This window comes from Bombina bombina, chromosome 6 (genome assembly GCF_027579735.1).
Source record: "Bombina bombina isolate aBomBom1 chromosome 6, aBomBom1.pri, whole genome shotgun sequence".
Taxonomy (NCBI): domain Eukaryota; kingdom Metazoa; phylum Chordata; class Amphibia; order Anura; family Bombinatoridae; genus Bombina; species Bombina bombina.
This window is the reverse complement of record NC_069504.1, coordinates 316,607,678-316,627,371: the sequence shown is the minus strand read 5'-3', so window position 1 is coordinate 316,627,371 and position 19,694 is coordinate 316,607,678. Positions and strand designations below refer to the sequence as shown.

Here is a 19,694-nt window from a genome sequence, read left to right as displayed (position 1 = left end):
AGAAAATTAACCAGAGATCTGATCTCTGGCCAATTTTTGGAGTGCTAATTGCTCCCAGAGCTCTCGGTACAATAACCAGCCACTTGTAATGGCTGGTTAATTATAGCGCTCCTGCAAAAGGGCACATTTAGCGCTTCACTTGTAATCTAGCCCATAGAGTTGTGGTGTTGCAAGTGATACATTTGCATGCTCTAATGAATTAGAGCATTTAGGTTTATCACTATAATGGCCCTTTAAGCCCATTCAATGTTAAAAAGCTTAAAAGGACATGAAACCCAAAATGTTTCTCTCATGATTTAGGTAGAACATAACATTTTAAACAACTTTCCAGTTTACTTCTATTATCAAATTTGCTTTATTCTTTTGGTATCATTTGTTGAAAGAGCAGCAATGCACTACTGATTTCTAACTGAACACATGGGTGAGCCAATGACAATCGGTATATACTGTATATGCAGCCACCAATCAGTAGCTAGAACCTAGGTTATTTGCTGTTCCTGAGCTTTCTTAGATAAACCTTTCAGCAGAGGATAACAAAAGAAGGAACCAAATTAAATAATAGAAGTAAATTGGAAAGTTGTTTAAAATTGTACGTTCTATCTAAATCATGAATGTCTAATTATGACTTTACTGTCCCTTTAAGTATTTTTCTCCTCAACCATAATTTGTGTAACCCATCAATGTGTCCCAACATTGTGGTTTAAGATATCTGGTTTAGTCAAATGAAAATAAATAAATTCAATTTGTGATGTCATTCTAATCCCCCCCAAAACTTTTTTTGAGGGGTCTACCTTTTTAAATGCTGCTGAATTGTCTAATGTCTTTAAAATTTGTTATTTATGGCAGCAGAATTCCAGTCCAAGATTGTTTGCACCACTAATCATTTATTTGTTTACTTTACATATTGTGTTACACTTTTGTTAACTCTATTCTTTTAGCTCCTGGAAGCCCACCATACGATCTGATGTACACAAATATATCTTCTACAAGTATAATGGTGTCATGGGAGCCACCAATTTTCGCCAATGGAATTATACTATTTTATAATATTACCTATTGGAATACATCACATTTTCAGACAAATATAAGTAATAATTCGTCAATAGTTTTATCAGACCTGAAAAAGTATTCACAGTATCAAGTAATGGTATCAGGCTATACAAGACATGGAAATGGAGATCAGACCAGTGACATTCTTCATGTAACCACACTAGAAGACGGTGAGCATGAATCTCTCAAGAAAGATGCTTTTCTTTATATAACTGTTAGGTTTTAAGATTGATTTTTTTTTTAGGCAGAGAGCTATCCTAAAAGTTACAGTATATATTGATGTAGTTCAAATAATATATCACACTTGAACATATCTGGGGAGGGTTTAGATATCACTTTGAACATATTCATATATTGAGGCCAATTTAAGAAATGTCTTGTGGACCTGATCCGACAGTGCGGATCAGGTCCGCAAGACATCGCTGAATGCGGAGAGCAATACGCTCTCCGTATTCAGCATTTCACCAGCAGCTCACAAGAGCTGCTGATGCAACGCCACCCCCTACAGACTCGCGGCCAATGGGCCACCAACAGGGGGTGTCAATCAACCCGATCGTACTCGATCGGGTTGAATTCCAGCGAGTCCTGTCCGCCTGCTCAGAGCAGCCAGAAACACAAGCCGTCAAGCTCCGTTCGGAGCTTGAGAGATAGGCCCCATTGTCTCAATGCCTAATTATCCATCATTTTTTTCACTTTTATTTATATTTAATATCATTTTTTTTTTAAATTGGTATACTTCTTTATTAAATGTTGGTAAGGGATTACGTTATAGTTTATTGCATTAGGCTTTACAAGATCTTTCTAAATAAGTATGTTTAAATACGTATTATAAGTATTATTTCTAAAAAACATTGGCCTAGATTACAAGTGGATCGCTATTGATAGCGCAGGGTGCACTATCAATATCGCTGTAGCGCTGGGATTGTGTCACTCTGTGCATCATCGGTGCTGAGTTGAAAACGTGGGAAGGAAGGAGGGACGTGGTTGGATTGGCCCAGGGAGGAGGGGGGAGGGAGGTTCCTACACTACAGAAACAGGATGAGGAAGGAAGAGGGAGGGGTGGGCCCTTACTCTATGAAATACTGATTAGGAAGGGAGGAGAGATCTAGGGCCCTACACTAAGTATAAAACTATCTTGGAGGGGGAAGGGGGGACCCTACGTTACAGAAAAAAAAAGAAATTAAATATGAAATAAAAAAAAATCTGCTAGTAACAAAGATGGCAGCTAGCAGTGGGAGGGGGAAGGTTAGAGAGCTGTTTGGGGGGATCAGGTAGTTGGGTGGGTGAGGAGGGTTCCCTATGCTACAGAAATTAAAAAACATATTTTAAAACATAAACTGCATACTGGCCAACTGTCTGCCAGTACCTAAGATGGTGGAGACCAATGGGGGGGGGGCGAGTGAGGGAAGAGAGCTGTTTGGGAGGGATCAGTTAGGGATCATGGGTGGGAAGTGTCAGGTGGGAGGGCTATCTCTACACTACAACTAAAATTAACCTTACAAGCTACCTGATTAGGCCTGTCACTGCCACAAATTTCAGAAGTATTTTGCACAGCTGCAATTAGTGGCCTACCAATTGCCAAAAACAATGGCGAAGCCAAGCATGTCTGCTGTTTCTCAACAAAGGGTACCTCATAGAATCTTTTACAACCATTTGTCTTATGACTACAGTAGTTGTGTGTAAATAATTTCAGGTAGAAACCCAATGTTTGCGAAAAAGTAAAAGGGATATAAAATAAAAGATTTACCTTTTAAATATATATGTAGCACACTGTTTTCCTCAAATATGAATTATTTTAAATAATACATTATATTTTCATTTCCCTCCTTTACCTGCGTCCGGGCCGCCTTATTTCATTTTGACAGATGGCTGCTTCATCTAATATTGGATGCACCAAACGCCCTATGCAATTTAGCTTTTGCACACTCCTGAGCTATAATTTAAAGCAGCCTTGGCTGCTAGTCCAACTGCATGAGTGCAGTGCTAACTCCCGTCTCACTACAGCCTTATATAACCAGTGAATTTTCCTTAGTGAGTCACTGTTTACTGCTGCGGTGACAGCAGCACGTGGATTTACTGTCGGGAAACTCCCTAATAAAAATGAGCCATATATCATTATTGATAGTATTTTTAATGTAAAAGCACATTTTTTTTTATATCTATGGGATATTTATACATTTTTGGCTATCAACACAGTGAGGGGGGAGGGGGGGGAGTTGTGGTGGGCTGGGTGTTTTCTTTACCAAGCCATGCAATTAATTTGCTATAATAAAACCCATACAGCTTATTTAAAAAAAAAAAAATACACTAATGATATATTTATTTTTATTAGGGTTTTTTTCACACAGTAAATCCACGTGCTGGTGTCACCGCAGCAGTAAACAGTGAATCGCTGAGAATAAGGAAGATTCACTGCTTCATTAAGCTGTAGTGAGACCAGAGTTAGAACTGCACTTACGCAGTTGGAATAGCAGCCGATGCTGCTTCAAATTACCAGCTCGGGAGCTTGTGGATGCTAAATTGCATAGGACGTGTGGTGCATCCCCTATTGGATGAACCAGCCGTCTGTCAAAATAAAAAAAGACAAAATTGTGCACAGAGTTCAGCCAGGGCACAGATAATGGAGGGACATGAAAATATAAGTTATTTGTGGAAAACATTGTGCTACATATATATTTTAATGATAAATCCTTTTTTTTTGTGAAAAGTAAATTTTGTGAATTTACCATCACTTTAACTATCATATTTGGTGTTTAAATAGTGGCATGAAATATACCAAAATGGGCTTAAATCGATACCTTGTGTTGTCTACTTTAGAAATATATATAGTTTTGGGGTTCATTTTGAGAATTTGGACAGTTCTCCTATACAAAAGGAGTGTTGGCCCTTTGCATAATTTTAGACAAAAAGACCTTAAAATTAACAAAAATAATAAAATAATAAAATAAATATATATACACGTTTGGTTTTAGATGAATCAGGATGCCAATGAACAAATTTTATGATTTTATTTCTCCAGGTAGAAAGCTACAAGTATTTGTGAAATTTGATAATCAATCATTTTATATATATACATATATATATATTAATATATATATATATATATATTTTTTTTTTTTAACTTCTTTTTGTAATTTTACAATCGTTTCTAAGTTCTCTGAATAAATTGCTAGTTAAAACTGTCATCCTATAAAAGCTCTCTTTATGCCAAATATATATATATAGGTAAATCAAACAAACAAAGGCTGTATTTCTGTTTAAACGGAGTGATAGCAAAAATGCTAAAACTTCACTGGTATTTTTGGGAAGATTTTGTCTGAAATTCCTGATAGCAAAAAGGTTAAGTAGATTCTTTATGGCAATGCATGGGTGTCTTGTTGCTGTTTTTATTCTTAGTAATATTATCCTCATTACTATTACTATTTCAAATATCCATACAATAAAAAGTATAAATAAGTACCGGGAGCCGCCAGGTTTCTACTTAAAGGGACAGTCTACACCAGAATTTTTATTGTTTTAAAAGATAAATAATCCCTTTATTACCCATTCCCCAGTTTTGCATAACCAACACAGTTATATTAATATACTTTTAACCTCTGTGATTATCTTGTATCTAAGCCTCTGCAAACTTCCACTTTGTTTCAGTTCTTTTGACAGACTTGCAGTTTAACCAATCAGTGCCTGCTCCCAGATAACTTCACGTGCACGAGCACAGTGTTATCTATATGAAATACATGAACTAACACCCTCTAGTGGTGAAAAACTGTTAAAATGCATTCTGAAAAGAGGTGGCCTTCAAGGTCTAAGAAATTAGCATATGAACCTCCTAGGTTAAGCTTTCAACTAAGAATAACAAGTGAACAAAGCAAAATTGGTGATAAAAGTAAATTGGAAAATTGTTTAAAATTACATGCTCTATCTGAATCATGAAAGTTTATTTTGGCCTAGACTGTCCCTTTAAGACTATGTTGAGGGACCATCAAAATCATTCATGACATCACTAGCTGTTTCACAGTCCATCAGAGCTTGTACACGCATCCTTAGGTACAAGCATGGTGCCCCCAGTGGCCTAATTTTACTCATTACCGACCACATTTTTAAAATTTTAATAATGATAATATAATAATGAGCATCTATGTATTGCAGTACAGAATTTACTTGTATAACAATAGCAAGGTAAGTACTTCTTGTTGTCTTTATGCATTGCTTAATGTCCCTTCAATTAATGTACCAAATAAAACAACACTGGAATGGTGTACCTATTCAAAAGATGTATTGAATTCATGATTAAAAGCAAATACATTTATGCTGCTACTGAAGTACTTTAAGACCTTGTGTTTAATAGTAACTTATGTCCGTTTGTTCCTTACATCTATTTTGTCTCTTACAGTACCTGACAGTGCACCAGAAGACATAACATACAAAAATATATCATCCACTGAAATAATAGTGTCTTTCCATCCACCTCTTATACCCAATGGAATAATAAAGTACTATACCATATACATAACATGGTTGAATGGAACCACAGAACGAGCTGTGAACACGACTCATCTTTCAAAGAGCATTACCGGTAAATCCTCAGTTGCACACAGATTACAAGGATTTTGTCATTTGTTTTCTCTGTTGCTTAAAACATCAAAAGCGAAAATAGTCACATGGGTGCAGTTTGTGTAAAAAGGTTTTAATTTATGTTCAATTGAAATTTTATTAACATCTGTCATGACTCTCCAGTTGTTAATGTTTTCCAAACAGCTTTTACTGGTTTTAATGTAGTTTAGTGATATTATGGGAATCCTTAGTTGATAATAAATATTTAATAAGGGTGATGAACAAATCTCATGCTGTTTACGATATTAGAGGCCTTTCATGCTGCTTTCAAGTTAAATAAAGACAAAAACCACTACAATAATAAGGAAAATAATAATATGGTTACTCAACATGTGACCATGTGTGAACGTGTGCAGCAATTAGCATTATTTGTCAGTATACTGAGAGCTCGATTGTAAAAAGCTCTCTGGGCTTGTGAGATTTTATAAGTAATATACGGAGCCACTGTCCTGATTCTGTATAAGCATATATTTAATTATTAAAGTGTTCCACCTGCTAACTTCACTCTCCGCAGCAAATTTTGCCTTTCCATCAAGCTCCATTTCTTTCTGTAGAGACATCACGCAACTCGCAGGGACAGTCCCTTTTTATAGTATTCCTTGAGGGCAGTCCCTGCTAGTATTGGCGTGGAATACTATGTCTAACCCAACAAAGCGTTTAGCATAGAGCCCTAAATATGAGACCCTCTGCATAACTGCAAATAACACATCCAACATCACCAAATTACAAAATATAAATGAATATATACATTTTCTGAATATTACCTGCCCTAATGTGTGGTTGGAGAATTTGTTAGCCTCTTGTGGTAAAAAAGCAAAATATTTTCCTATTGAACCTTGCTGTTATTTGGTTCTAAGGAAGCTGTAGTGCATTCCATGGAATTAAGGACTTTAACCCTCCAGCAACTTACAGGGACAGCATCTTTTTTGGCTTGGAAAACTAACTATGTCTGACATGTTCTTTATTTTTTATTATGGAGTTAAACTGGAATGTTAATTTTTGTTTTTCAGGTTTAAAGAAATATACCAGCTACCTCTTGAAAATCTCTGCCAGTACTGTAAATGGGGAAGGAGTATATAGTACAGAGCAGAATGTTATTACAGAAGAAGACGGTAAGACGAGAAGTGACATTTCATATCTCTTTTGACAAATTTGAAATTAAAAAAAGCCAATAATATCTGGACTAATCATTTATGTTTGTTTAAAGCACAACATAGAAATACAGATATAAGAAAAAATATAACTCACTCTTCATTGAAACAACTGCGTGTTATAGAAAGACACAAAGGTAGCTCTGCACCACAAATGCAGCACTATTAGAGATAAGCAGTCTTGTAAAGATACATATTTTTATAGGGCAAAATTTATTAAAGGGACACAAAACCCAATTTTTTTCTTTCATGATTCAGACACGATTTTAAACAACAATTCTCTTGGTATTCTTTGTTGAAGAATCAGAAATGTGCTGTCCACTACTAAGCTAGCTGAACACATTGAGAGAGCTAATGACAAAATATGTATATTTCTGCACATGCCTACTTAGGTATGCTTTTCAACAAAGGATACCAAGAGAATAAAGAAAATTTGATATTGAAGTCAATTAAAAAGCTTTTTAAAACACTTTACTCTATTTGAACCTTGAAAATTTTGACTTTACTGTCCCAATAAGCTGAAATTACAGCTTCTAAATCTCTGCAAAGCAAGCCTGCAGCCACTAATTTAAGAAACAGTAATGGCTTCTCTTGCATCTCCGCCACCTCAGAAGTGGTGAGATCAATCACACCGACACTCTCTTGTTTGGGGTTATTGACATGCCCTACTCTTACACAGCTGGTTGTATAAGAGCAGGGGGGCCATTGCACAAGACAACTCTTGTGCAATGCAAGTGATGATTTCAGGTAGACATTGCGGGCTAGGTTAAAAGGGGCATGCTAAATGTTGGGCATGAGCCATAAGGGGTTTATCATGGGTGTTTGTGCACATCAGAAGTATTGAATCCTTTTATGGGTACTTTTCCCTGCAAGCATGGATTAGGGGCTATGCTGTGTCCATGTCAATCCCTTTAGTAAGAGCAATGGTGGCTATTAGCAGTTAGAAAGCGGCAAGGTTGTCTTTGCTTTATTTCTAACATTATTGCTATCCCTCTATAGAAAGCCAGGGTTGGTTACTCTGTTCTTTCTTTTTTCTGAAGATTCCTGATAGAGAGTGGTGTGTCTATCACACCTCAGAAGCTGTTCCTGCCCTGCAGCTGGATCCACAGGTAAGTGCTCTTGCCTTCTAGGTCTGAAGGACAGCACTTCAAGAGTTTATACTCAGTGGATTAATTTGAGACATGTTAATTCCTTTACTCAGGGATTTATTCTTGAGTAGCTATGCAGGCACTTAATTTATAAGAGGAATGCTTCCTGGACAATATGGGGTTAATTGTATTCCCTTATTTTATAAGGCTGCCTTAAAAGACATGGCTTAAGTAGTTATATTCATTTTTTTTTAATAATGAATGCTAAGAACGACTGCTCTGGAGAGGATAGTGTTTAGTGCCCTTTGTATATATCTCTCTATTGGAGATCGTAGTCTATGCGGCTGGATGTAAATTAAACGGCTGTTAAAATTTTCCTGTGCAGAGACTCGCGCGCTTTTCTTGTGGCGCATTTATTTTTTCTGCCTCTTATGGTCACATGACCAATCTCCGCACTTCCGATGTCGGCTTTTCAGATCGGGGAGCAGAGTACTTGTCTATAGTGGATCTGGAGACTGCTTGGAGAACGGAGCTACCTCATGTACTTCTCTGAGTCTACGATTTTTAGCATTGCAGTGGATATTCCTCCGGTCATCAGTGGTAAGCCCTTAGCAAGAGCTGAGGTTATAGCGGTGCTAATTTAACAAAAGATTTTTTTTTTTTTTGCTTTTTAAATTTAAAGGTACAAAACATCATTTTATGTAAGTGAGTCTTATCTTACATCTCTAAGATATTTTTTAGTTCTTGTGGGCTCCAATCTCATTATGGACTCTGATACTAATCTAGAAGTATCTTTTGCTAATTGTTTGTATTGTTTGGAGGCTCAAATTTTTCCTCCTATACAGTTTTGTTCCACATGCTTACATAAGATGTTATTAGCTATGGACAAGGAACCCCTCACAGGGCCGTCAATCTCTCAGGATACTGTTGTCCGTGCCATGCCTCAGCTTTCTCCTCAAACGTTTTAAGCTTTAACTGTTTCACATGCCGTGCCCTGCAGCTCCTCTCAGCAACATCCTGGGGGTGTTTTTTTGCCAGGAAACTTTGCTGCACAGATAACTTCTGCAGTGTCTGTAGCTTTATCTGCTTTCCCTACTTCAGGTAAGCGTAAGAGGAAATCTAAACATATTTCTGCTAGTAAGGTTTCTGACCCCTTTAATTCTGCGCTAGTCAACTTTTCCCATATGTCTGATGAGGAGGATACTTGTCGTTCCTTTAAGGATCGAATGGATAAAAAGCTAGAGGCTTACTTAAAGAAGATGTACATCCATCAAGGATTACAGTGGCAACCTGCAGCTAGTATAGCTACGGTTGCGGAACGCAGCATCTTATTGGTGCGATGCCTTGTCTGATCTGATATCAGAAGATACTACAATAGAGGAGATCCTAGATAGGATTAAAGCTCTTAAACTGGCCAATACCTTTATCTGCAATGCTAACATGCAGGTAATTAGACTGGGAGCTAAGATTTCTAGCTTCACTCACTGTTCTAGCTTGCAGAGCTCTGTGGTGAAAATCCTGGTCGGCTGATGTAACTTTAAAAGCCAAGCTTTTGTATTTACCTTATAAGGGTAAGACTTTATTTGGGCCTGGTTTGGCAGAAATTATTTCTGAAATTACAGGAGGAAAGGGATCTTTCCTTCCTCAGGACAAGAAGAATAGACCTAAGGGTCGCTAGAATTCAAATTATTGCTACTTTCGTAACTTTAAAGGACCAAAGTCTTCCTCCTCTTCTTCCAAACCAGAGCAAACCAAGAAAAGAGCAAACGAAGAACAGAGTCTTCAAAAATTGTACACCTGAATACTAGCACTCAAATTCCCTTAATGTGGAATTAAACTAGGTTACAACTGGCGGGTATACTAGAAAAAATTAAAATATAACTTTTATTGGAACATTAAAATAGGTGAAACAAAACACATTAAAAACACAGGAATTGAAATAGCTCAAAAAGTGAGTAGCAATGGGGGTTTAAATAATCTAATTCCCAGGGAATAGACCTAGGAAATTAAGTAGGTCAAATAACCGTAGAATCAGAGACTTGGAATGTACAGGTTAGTCTCCAGTCATAGAATATATCCTATTAGTGAATTATGAGGTTAGAATATAGCAAGTAGATCTAACACAGTAATTTAATGCTAGGTAGTTATACGTTATAAACCTTGCATATGTTGTTATTTGGGTGCAGTAAATGCAATTATGTGGGTGATTATGGTATATTTGCGATATACCATGTACGGTATTACACAGACCAAGTAATTGGATATTCTTATGTTCACATATTTCAAACGTAAATGTTGTCTCCTGAATACCGGATTACCCAATCCATAACAAATATGGTTATTACCAAACTGTGCTATCAACAGCAGTTGTCCAGGATAAAGGTTACCGGATTTAAGAAATACCCTTTAGTATAGATATATTCATAATTTAACAAGAGTATAATTGCTTTAACCTTTCCAAATTATATCTGTATTAGTAAATATTTGTTGGTATAATCAATTCCTAAGATTAATCCAGGACATTGGATACCTCATAAATTAAATCACTGTTATAATTAGATGGTTTTATAAATCTTTTTTTGCTCTTCTCAACTGATATATAATGAATATATTCATTTACTGGTGTATCAACCGTATATCATATCACTTAAATTATATATTGTATTTAGTTTCTGCAGGTATAGCCTGTCACTAGGGATGGGCGAATGTGAAAAAAAACCTTTTGAGAAAGCCGAGTTACTCTGCAAAACATGTCAGGGGTTGTTGGGGGATAATGGGCTCTCTATATGTTATTTTAAAAAAAGCAGGAATTAGCTTAAAAAACCTATACGTAACTTTAGCATTTAGTATTAAGACTGCTTAATAGATGTAACGATCAGTGACTACACTGTACAATTGATACAAGCAACCTAGTACATTGCTATTAACACTAGCTTTTGAGTAGCAAACAAGGGAAACCTTATAACCAAGCTAATATGCACGTAGTGCAAATAAGACTTAGGTGAATGTTACATCAGTTCATCTTGGGCTACTCAAAGCTTATAACGTAGCTTAAAAAACCTATACGTAACTTTAGCATTTAGTATTAAGATTGCTTAACAGATATAACGATCAGTGACTACACTGTACAATCGATACAAGCAGTCTAATACACTGTTATTAGCACTAATTTTTTGAGTAGCAAACAAGGAAAACCTACTAACCGAGGCAATATGTACGCAGTGCAAGAAAGATTTAGGTGAATATTACAGCAGTTCATCTTGGGCTATCAAAAGCTTATAACTCACGCGTGCACACAATCTGGCAATGGTGTTTGTACTAAGACATTAGTACTTCACATATATTTAATTGGTATTAGTATTCCACCAAGTTTAGTTGTATCTATGACAATAGTATTAATGCTCTTAAATACGGGTGCCTTTAACAGATAAAAGGCTACATCCATAGCGAACTAGATCTGCATTTACAGGGAGTGTAGAATTATTAGGCAAGTTGTATTTTTGAGGATTAATTTTATTATTGAACAACAACCATGTTCTCAAAAAAAACCAAAAACTCATTAATATCAAAGCTGAATAGTTTTGGAAGTAGTTTTTAGTTTGTTTTTAGTTATAGCTATTTTAGGGGGTTATCTGTGTGTGCAGGTGACTATTACTGTGCATAATTATTAGGCAACTTAACAAAAAACAAATATATATTTCAATTATTTATTTTTACCAGTGAAACCAATATAACATCTCAACATTCACAAATATACATTTCTGACATTCAAAAACAAAACAAAAACGAACCAGTGACCAATATAGCCACCTTTCTTTGCAAGGACACTCAAAAGCCTGCCATCCATGGATTCTGTCAGTGTTTTCATCTGTTCACCATCAACATTGCGTGCAGCAGCAACCACAGCCTCCCAGACACTGTTCAGAGAGGTGTACTGTTTTCCCTCCTTGTAAATCTCACTTTTGATGATGGAACACAGGTTCTCAATGGGGTTCAGATCAGGTGAACAAGGAGGCCATGTCATTAGATTTTCTTCTTTTATACCCTTTCTTGCCAGCCACGCTGTGGAGTACTTGGACGCGTGTGATGGAGCATTGTCCTGCATGAAAATCATGTTTTTCTTGAAGGATGCAGACTTCTTCCTGTACCACTGCTTGAAGAAGGTGTCTTCCAGAAACTGGCAGTAGGACTGAGAGTTGAGCTTGACTCCATCCTCAACCCGAAAAGGCCCCACAAGCTCATATTTGATGATACCAGCCCAAACCAGTACTCCACCTCCACCTTGCTGGCGTCTGAGTCGGACTGGAGCTCTCTGCCCTTTACCAATCCAGCCACGGGCCCATCCATCTGGCCCATCAAGACTCACTCTCATTTCATCAGTCAATAAAACTTTAGAAAAATCAGTCTTGAGATATTTCTTGGCCCAGTCTTGACGTTTCAGCTTGTGTGTCTTGTTCAGTGGTGGTCGTCTTTCAGCCTTTCTTACCTTGGCCATGTCTCTGAGTATTGCACACCTTGTGCTTTTGGGCACTCCAGTGATGTTGCAGCTCTGAAATATGGCCAAACTGGTGGCAAGTGGCATCTTGGCAGCTGCACGCTTGACTTTTCTCAGTTCATGGGCAGTTATTTTGCGCCTTGGTTTTTACACACGCTTCTTGCGACCCTGTTGACTATTTTGAATGAAACGCTTGATTGTTCGATGATCACGCTTCAGAAGCTTTGCAATTTTAAGAGTGCTGCATCCCTCTGCAAGATATCTCACTATTTTTGACTTTTCTGAGCCTGTCAAGTCCTTCTTTTGACCCATTTTGCCAAAGGAAAGGAAGTTGCCTAATAATTATGCACACCTGATATAGGGTGTTGATGTCATTAGACCACACCCCTTATCATTACAGAGATGCACATCACCTAATATGCTTAATTGGTAGTAGGCTTTCGAGCCTATACAGCTTGGAGTAAGACAACATGCATAAAGAGGATGATGTGGTCAAAATACTCATTTGCCTAATAATTCTGCACTCACTGTAATACCATTATAGTCACTTATGAATATGTGACAGGCTATACCTGCAAAAACTAAATACAATATATAATTTAAGTGATATGATATACGGTTGATACACCAGTAAATTAATATATTCATTATATATCAGTTGAGAAGAGCAAACAAGATTTATAAAACCATCTAATTATAACTGTGATTTAATTTATGAGGTATCCAATGTCCTGGATTAATCTCAGGAATTGATTATACCAACAAATATTTACTAATACAGATATAATTTGGAAAGGTTAAAGCAATTATACTCTTGTTAAATTATGAATATATCTATGCTAAAGGGTATTTGTTAAATCCGGTAATCTTTATCCTGGACAACTGCTGTTGATAGCACAGTTTGGTAATAACCATATTTGTTATGGATTGGGTAATCCGATATTCAGGAGACAACATTTACGTTTGAAATATGTGAACATAAGAATATCCAATAACTTGGTCTGTGTAATACCGTACATGGTATATCGCAAATATACCATAATCACCCACATAATTGCATTTACTGCACCCAAATAACAACATATGCATGGTTTATAACGTATAACTACCTAGCATTAAATTACTGTGTTAGATCTACTTGCTATACTCTAACCTCATAATTCACTAATAAGGATATATTCTATGACTGGAGACTAACCTGTACATTCCAAGTCTCTGATTCTACGGTTATTTGACCTACTTAATTTCCTAGGTCTATTCCCTGGGAATTAGATTATTTAAACCCCCATTGCTACTCACTTTTTGAGCTATTTCAATTCCTGTGTTTTTAATGTGTTTTGTTTCACCTATTTTAATGTTCCAATAAAAGTTATATTTTAATTTTTTCTAGTATACCCGCCAGTTGTAACCTAGTTTAATTCCCCATTAAGGAAATTTGAGTGCTATTCAGGTGTACAATTTTTGAAGACTCTGTTCTTCGTTTGCTCTTTTTTTTGGTTGAGTACACAGCACCAACATTTCTATTATCAAATAACAGGAGAAATACAGATGTTAACCTCCTATGAACTGCTATTTGATAATTATTATCAGTAATGATATTCCCTGTAACGTCACAGTAGTGCCATTGGGCTTCCCTTTTTCCTTATCCAGAGCAAGCCAAGACCTCTTGGAGGTCCGGTCAACCTTGGAATAAGGGAAAGCAAAACAAAAAGCCTTCCACTGATTCTAAATCGGCATGAAGGGTCCTCAGCCGATCCAATTTTGGATCACGTAGGGGACAGGCTTTCTCATTTTCGGCATGCCTGGATACGCAATGTCCGAGATCCATGGGCTGTGGATATAGTATCCCAGGGTTACAAAATAGGATTCAAATCTTGCGCTCCGAGGGGTAGATTTCTCCTGTCAAGACTATCCTCAAACCAGTTTAAGAGGGAGGCCTTCTTAAGCTGTGTAAAGGACCTATTCTCCCTTCGAGTAATTGTTCCAGTTCCTTTAGAGGAACAGGGTCAAGGATTCTATTCAAATTTCTTTATGGTTCCCAAAAAGGAGGGAACTTTCTGTCCCATCTTAGACTTAAAGTGCCTAAACAAATTCCTCAGAGTTCTGTCCTTCAAGATGGAAACTATTCGTTCCATTCTTCTGTTGGTTCAGGAAGATCAGTTCATGACTACCATTGACCTGAAGGACGCATACCTTCATGTTCCCATTCAGTTTCTGAGGTTTTCCTTCCTAAACAAACATTTGCCGTTTGTTGCACTTCCGTTTGGTCTGTCCACGGCTCCCAGAATATTCACAAAGGTTCTGGGGGCTTTATTGTCAGTGATAAGATCCCAGAGAATTGCAGTGGTGCCTTATCTAGACAACATCTTGGTTAAGGCGTCATCTTTTCAACTATCAAAATCTCATACAGAGATGTTGTTGTCTTTTCTTCATTCCCACGGGTGGAAGGTGAATCTGGAAAAGAGTTCTCTAATTCCAGCTACAAGAGTGTATTTCCTAGGAACTATCATAGATTCCCTGTCCATGAAGATTTTCCTGACAGATGTCAGAAAAAACAAGCTTCTTGCCTTTCTCTCCAGACTGCTATTTGTCCATCAGTGGTGCAATGCATGGAGGTGATTGATCTGATGGTAGCTTTCATGGACATCATTCCTTTTGCCCAGTTCCATCTCTGACCTCTACAACTTTTCATGCTCAGTCAATGGAACAGAGACCATTCAGATTTATCATAGAGGATAAATCTGGACCCCCTAACAAGAGACTATCTCTTGTAGTGGATTTCTCAGGAACATCTGTTTTGGGGCACTTGCTTCCTGAAACCTTCTTGGGTAATTGTAACTACGGATGCCCGTCTGTTAGGCTGGGGAGCAGTTTGGGGCTCACTAAAAGCTCAGGGCCTGTGGACTCAGGAGGAGTCTTCTCTTCCCATAAACATCTTAGAGTTGAGAGCAATCTTCAATTCCTTGACAGCTTGGCCTCAGTTGTCTTTAGTCCGATTTATCAGATTCCAGTCAGACAACATCACCTCAGTGGCTTACAGAAACCACCAGGGAGGAACTCGGAGTTCCTTGGCCATGAAGGAGGTGACTCGCATTCTTCAGTGGGCAAAAGTTCACAATTGACTCCTGTCTGCCATCAACTGTCTGCCATCTGTGGACAACTGGGAGGCAGATTTTCTGAGCAGACAGTATTTTCATCCCGGGGAGTGGGCTCTCCATCAGGTAGTGTTCTCAAAGATAACCCTCAGGTAGGGGGTTCCAGAGTTGGATCTGATGGCGTCTCATCAAAATACCAAGCTTCCAAAGTATGATTCAAGGTCAAGAGATCCTCAGGCCGTTCTAATAGACGCTCTAGCGATTCCTTGGATATTCTATATGGCGTACCTGTTTCCGCCATTTGCTCTCCTTCCACGAGTCATTGCTCATATCAAACAGGGGAGAGCATCTGTAATTCTAAAAGCTCCAGCATGACCTCGCAGGATCTGGTTTGCGGATCTGGTGAGGATGTCATCTCTTCCTCCATGGAGGTTACCTCTGAGGGAGGACCTTCAAATTCAGGGTCCATTCCTCCATCCAAATCTGGATTCTCTGAAGCTGACTGCTTGGAGATTTAACGCTTAATTTTGTCTAGGCGTGCTTTTCCTGAGCCGGTCATTAATACCATGCTTCAGGCTTGTAAGCCTGTTACTCGTAGAATTTACCATAAGGTATGGCATAAATGCCTTTATTGGTGCGAATCTAAGGGTTTCTCCTGGAGCCGGGTGAGGATTCCCGGGATTTTATCCTTTGTTCAGGATGGTCTTGAGAAAGGGTTGTCAGTCAGTACTCTGAAGGGTCAGATATCTGCACTGCCTATTCTTTTGCACAAACACCTGGCTGACTTGCCAGATGTTCAAGCTTTTGTTCAGGCTCTGGTCAGAATCAGGCCTGTGTTTAAACCCATTGCTCCTATTTGGAGTCTTAACCTTGTTCTTAAAGTTTTGCAGCAGGCTCCGTTTAAGCCAATGCATGCTGTTGATATTAAATTGTTATCTTGGAAGGTGTTGTTTCTTCTTGCTATTTCTTCCTTCTCGCAGAGTGTCTGAATTTTCGGCTCTGCAGTGTGATTCCCCTGTACCTTATTTTTCATACAGATAAGGCGGTCCTTCGTACTAAGTTGGGGTTTCTCCCTAAGGTTGTGTTGGATCGAAACATTTATCAGGATTTTGTTGGCCCTTCTTTTTGTCCTAATCCTCCTTCTCAAAAAGAATGTCTGTTGCATAACCTGGATGTTGTGCGTGCTCTAAAATTTTAGCTCTAAGCAACTAAAAATTTATCAGCATAAAATTTTTTTTTTGTGTTTTGTTCAACTTGTCTGTCTAGCGTAACAGTTAACCAGAGCTCTGAAGTTGCGCTATCTGACGCACGTTAAATTCAATGGGGCTCAAGTGAATGCGTTTACTTTCAACCTGTAATACGCATGCTACTTCCGACGTGAGGAAAGAGCCACAATAAACCCTTTATCGTTCACATGCAACAGTTAACCCACCACTCATAATCTAGCCCTTAGTAAGGGGCCCCAAAATTTCTAGTGGCAGCCCTGTCCAAAGGTAAAAGTTATGCTACATGAATGTTGATGGGGTTTTGTAGAAATGATTGAAATTGACTATTGGAATTCAAATATTTTAACATTAAAAACATTAGCCATTATGGTGTCATATAGTAATCATCACTATTTTGAATGTTTCCTGGAAAGTTTTGCTTAAAGGGACATTGTACTCAAAAATGTTCTATCACCCATATGAAAGACTAGCACTTTAATTAAATTAAAGTTACCATACCTGTATCAGTTATACTTTCCTTACATTGACTTCCTCATGCTGAATAAGTATTAGCAACAAGTACCTAATCTATCAACCAATAAGCATCATCAGGCAGTATCTATTAGCCAGTGAGCATTAGTAATTAATACCGCTTTATCATTTTTTTTTTTTATAAATGAAAAAGTGTCTAGTTCACATTAGTTCATGGAAGAAAAAAAAGAAAATACAAATTTAACTCCTTAACGACACACGTAGTACAGGTACGTCATACACAAACTGGTCGTTTGCATCACTGCAATACCTTTTTTCTAACACCGATGCAGAGAGAGCTACACTACAGACAAATAAATAATAAATAAATAAAATATATATATTTCTCTTGTTAAGTGTATCCAGTCCACGGATCATCCATTACTTATGGGATATTAACTCCTCCCCAACAGGAAGTGCAAGAGGATTCACCCAGCAGAGCTGCTATATAGCTCCTCCCCTAACTGCCATTACCAGTCATTCTCTTGCACCCAACGAATAGATAGGATGTGTGAGAGGACTGTGGTGATTATACTTAGTTTCATACCTTCAATCAAAAGTTTGTTATTTTATAATAGCACCGGAGTGTGTTATTCCTTCTCTGGTAGAATTTGAAGAAGAATCTACCTGAGTCTTTCTATGATTTTAGCCGGAGTAGTTAAGATCATATTGCTGTTTCTCGGCCATCTGAGGAGAGGTAAACTTCAGATCAGGGGACAGCGGGCAGATTAATCTGCAAAGAGGTATGTAGCAGCTTATTATTTTCTGACAATGGAATTGATGAGAAAATTCTGCCATACCGATATAATGTAAACTCAGCCTTAAATGCAGTAGCAGCAACTGGTATCAGGCTGTCATGTATGTATATTTTACACTTCAGTATTCTGGGGAATGGCACTTCACTGGGATAATACTGTATGCATAAAACTTTAGCCTAATTTGCAGGGACTAGCAACAGGCTTTTTAATAACACTCAATTTATTAATGTTAAACGTTTTTTGCTGGCATGTAAAATCGTTTAATTTTCTGAGGTACTGGGTGAAAAAATGTTTTGGGCACTATTTTTTTCCACTTGGCAGTCGTTTTATTTAATTTATGACAGTTTACTGATCTCTCTCACTGTTATGTGTGAGGGGGAGGGGCCTTTTTTGGCGCTTTTGCTACGCATCTAAAAATTCAGTCAGAAGTTTATTGTCTTCCCTGCATGATCCGGTTCATCTCTACAGATCTCAGGGGTCTTCAAAACTTGTTTTGAGGGAGGTAATCACTCACAGCAGAGCTGTGAGATTGTAGTTGACTGTGATAAAAAAAAACGTTTATTTCTGTATTTTTTTTTTTATTTTTTTTTTCTGCTATCAGGGTTAGTTATCCTTTGCTAATGGGAGCAATCCTTTGCTAAAATTGTGTTTTTTTTTACAAAGATTTGATGCTATAACTTTTCAGTTTATTAATTTTCAACTGTCATAACTTTTTCTGTGCTTCTTATAGGCACAGTACGTTTTCATATTATAGTAAATTACTTGAAAAGTATTTACAAGTTGCTAGTTTATTTGCTAGTGTGTTAAACATGTCTGATTCAGAGGAAGATATCTGTGCTATATGTGCTAAAGCCAAAGTGGAGCCCAATAGAAATTTATGTACTAACTGTATTGATGCTACTTTAAATAAAATTCAATCTGTACAAATTGAACATATTTCACCAAACAACGAGGGGAGAGTTATGCCGACTAACTCGCCTCACGTGTCAGTACCTGCATCTCCCGCTCGGGAGGTGCGTGATATTGTAGCGCCGAGTACATCTGGGCGGCCATTACAAATCACATTACAGGATATGGCTACTGTTATGACTGAAGTTTTGGCTAAATTACCAGAACTAAGAGGTAAGCGTGATCACTCTGGGGTGAGAACAGAGTGCGCTGATAATATTAGGGCCATGTCAGACACTGCGTCACAATTTGCAGAACATGAGGACGGAGAGCTTCATTCTGCGGGTGACGGTTCTGATCCAAACAAACTGGATTCAGATATTTCAAATTTTAAATTTAAGCTGGAAAACCTCTGTGTATTACTAGGGGAGGTGTTAGTGGCTCTGAATGATTGTAACACAGTTGCAATACCAGAGAAAATGTGTAGGTTGGATAAATATGTTGCGGTACCGGCGAGTACTGACGTTTTTCCTATACCTAAGAGACTTACTGAAATTGTTACTAAGGAGTGGGATAGACCCGGTGTGCCGTTCTCACCCCCTCCGATATTTAGAAAGATGTTTACAATAGACGCCACCACACGGGACTTATGGCAAACGGTCCCTAAGGTGGAGGGAGCAGTTTCTACTTTAGCTAAGCGTACCACTATCCCGGTGGAGGATAGCTGTGCCTTTTCAGATCCAATGGATAAAAAGTTAGAGGGTTACCTTAAGAAAATGTTTGTTCAACAAGGTTTTATATTGCAACCTCTTGCATGCATTG

General features: G+C 37.8%; 1 protein-coding gene across 1 annotated transcript in view; it reads left to right on the top strand.

Moving 5' to 3' along the window:
- Positions 1-19,694, top strand: part of PTPRQ (protein tyrosine phosphatase receptor type Q) — a 538,955-nt gene that overhangs the window by 203,829 nt on the left and 315,432 nt on the right. The window contains 2 exon segments of the mRNA XM_053719240.1: positions 5,441-5,623; positions 6,672-6,773. Of these exon segments, the coding sequence (XP_053575215.1) occupies positions 5,441-5,623; positions 6,672-6,773 (285 nt within the window).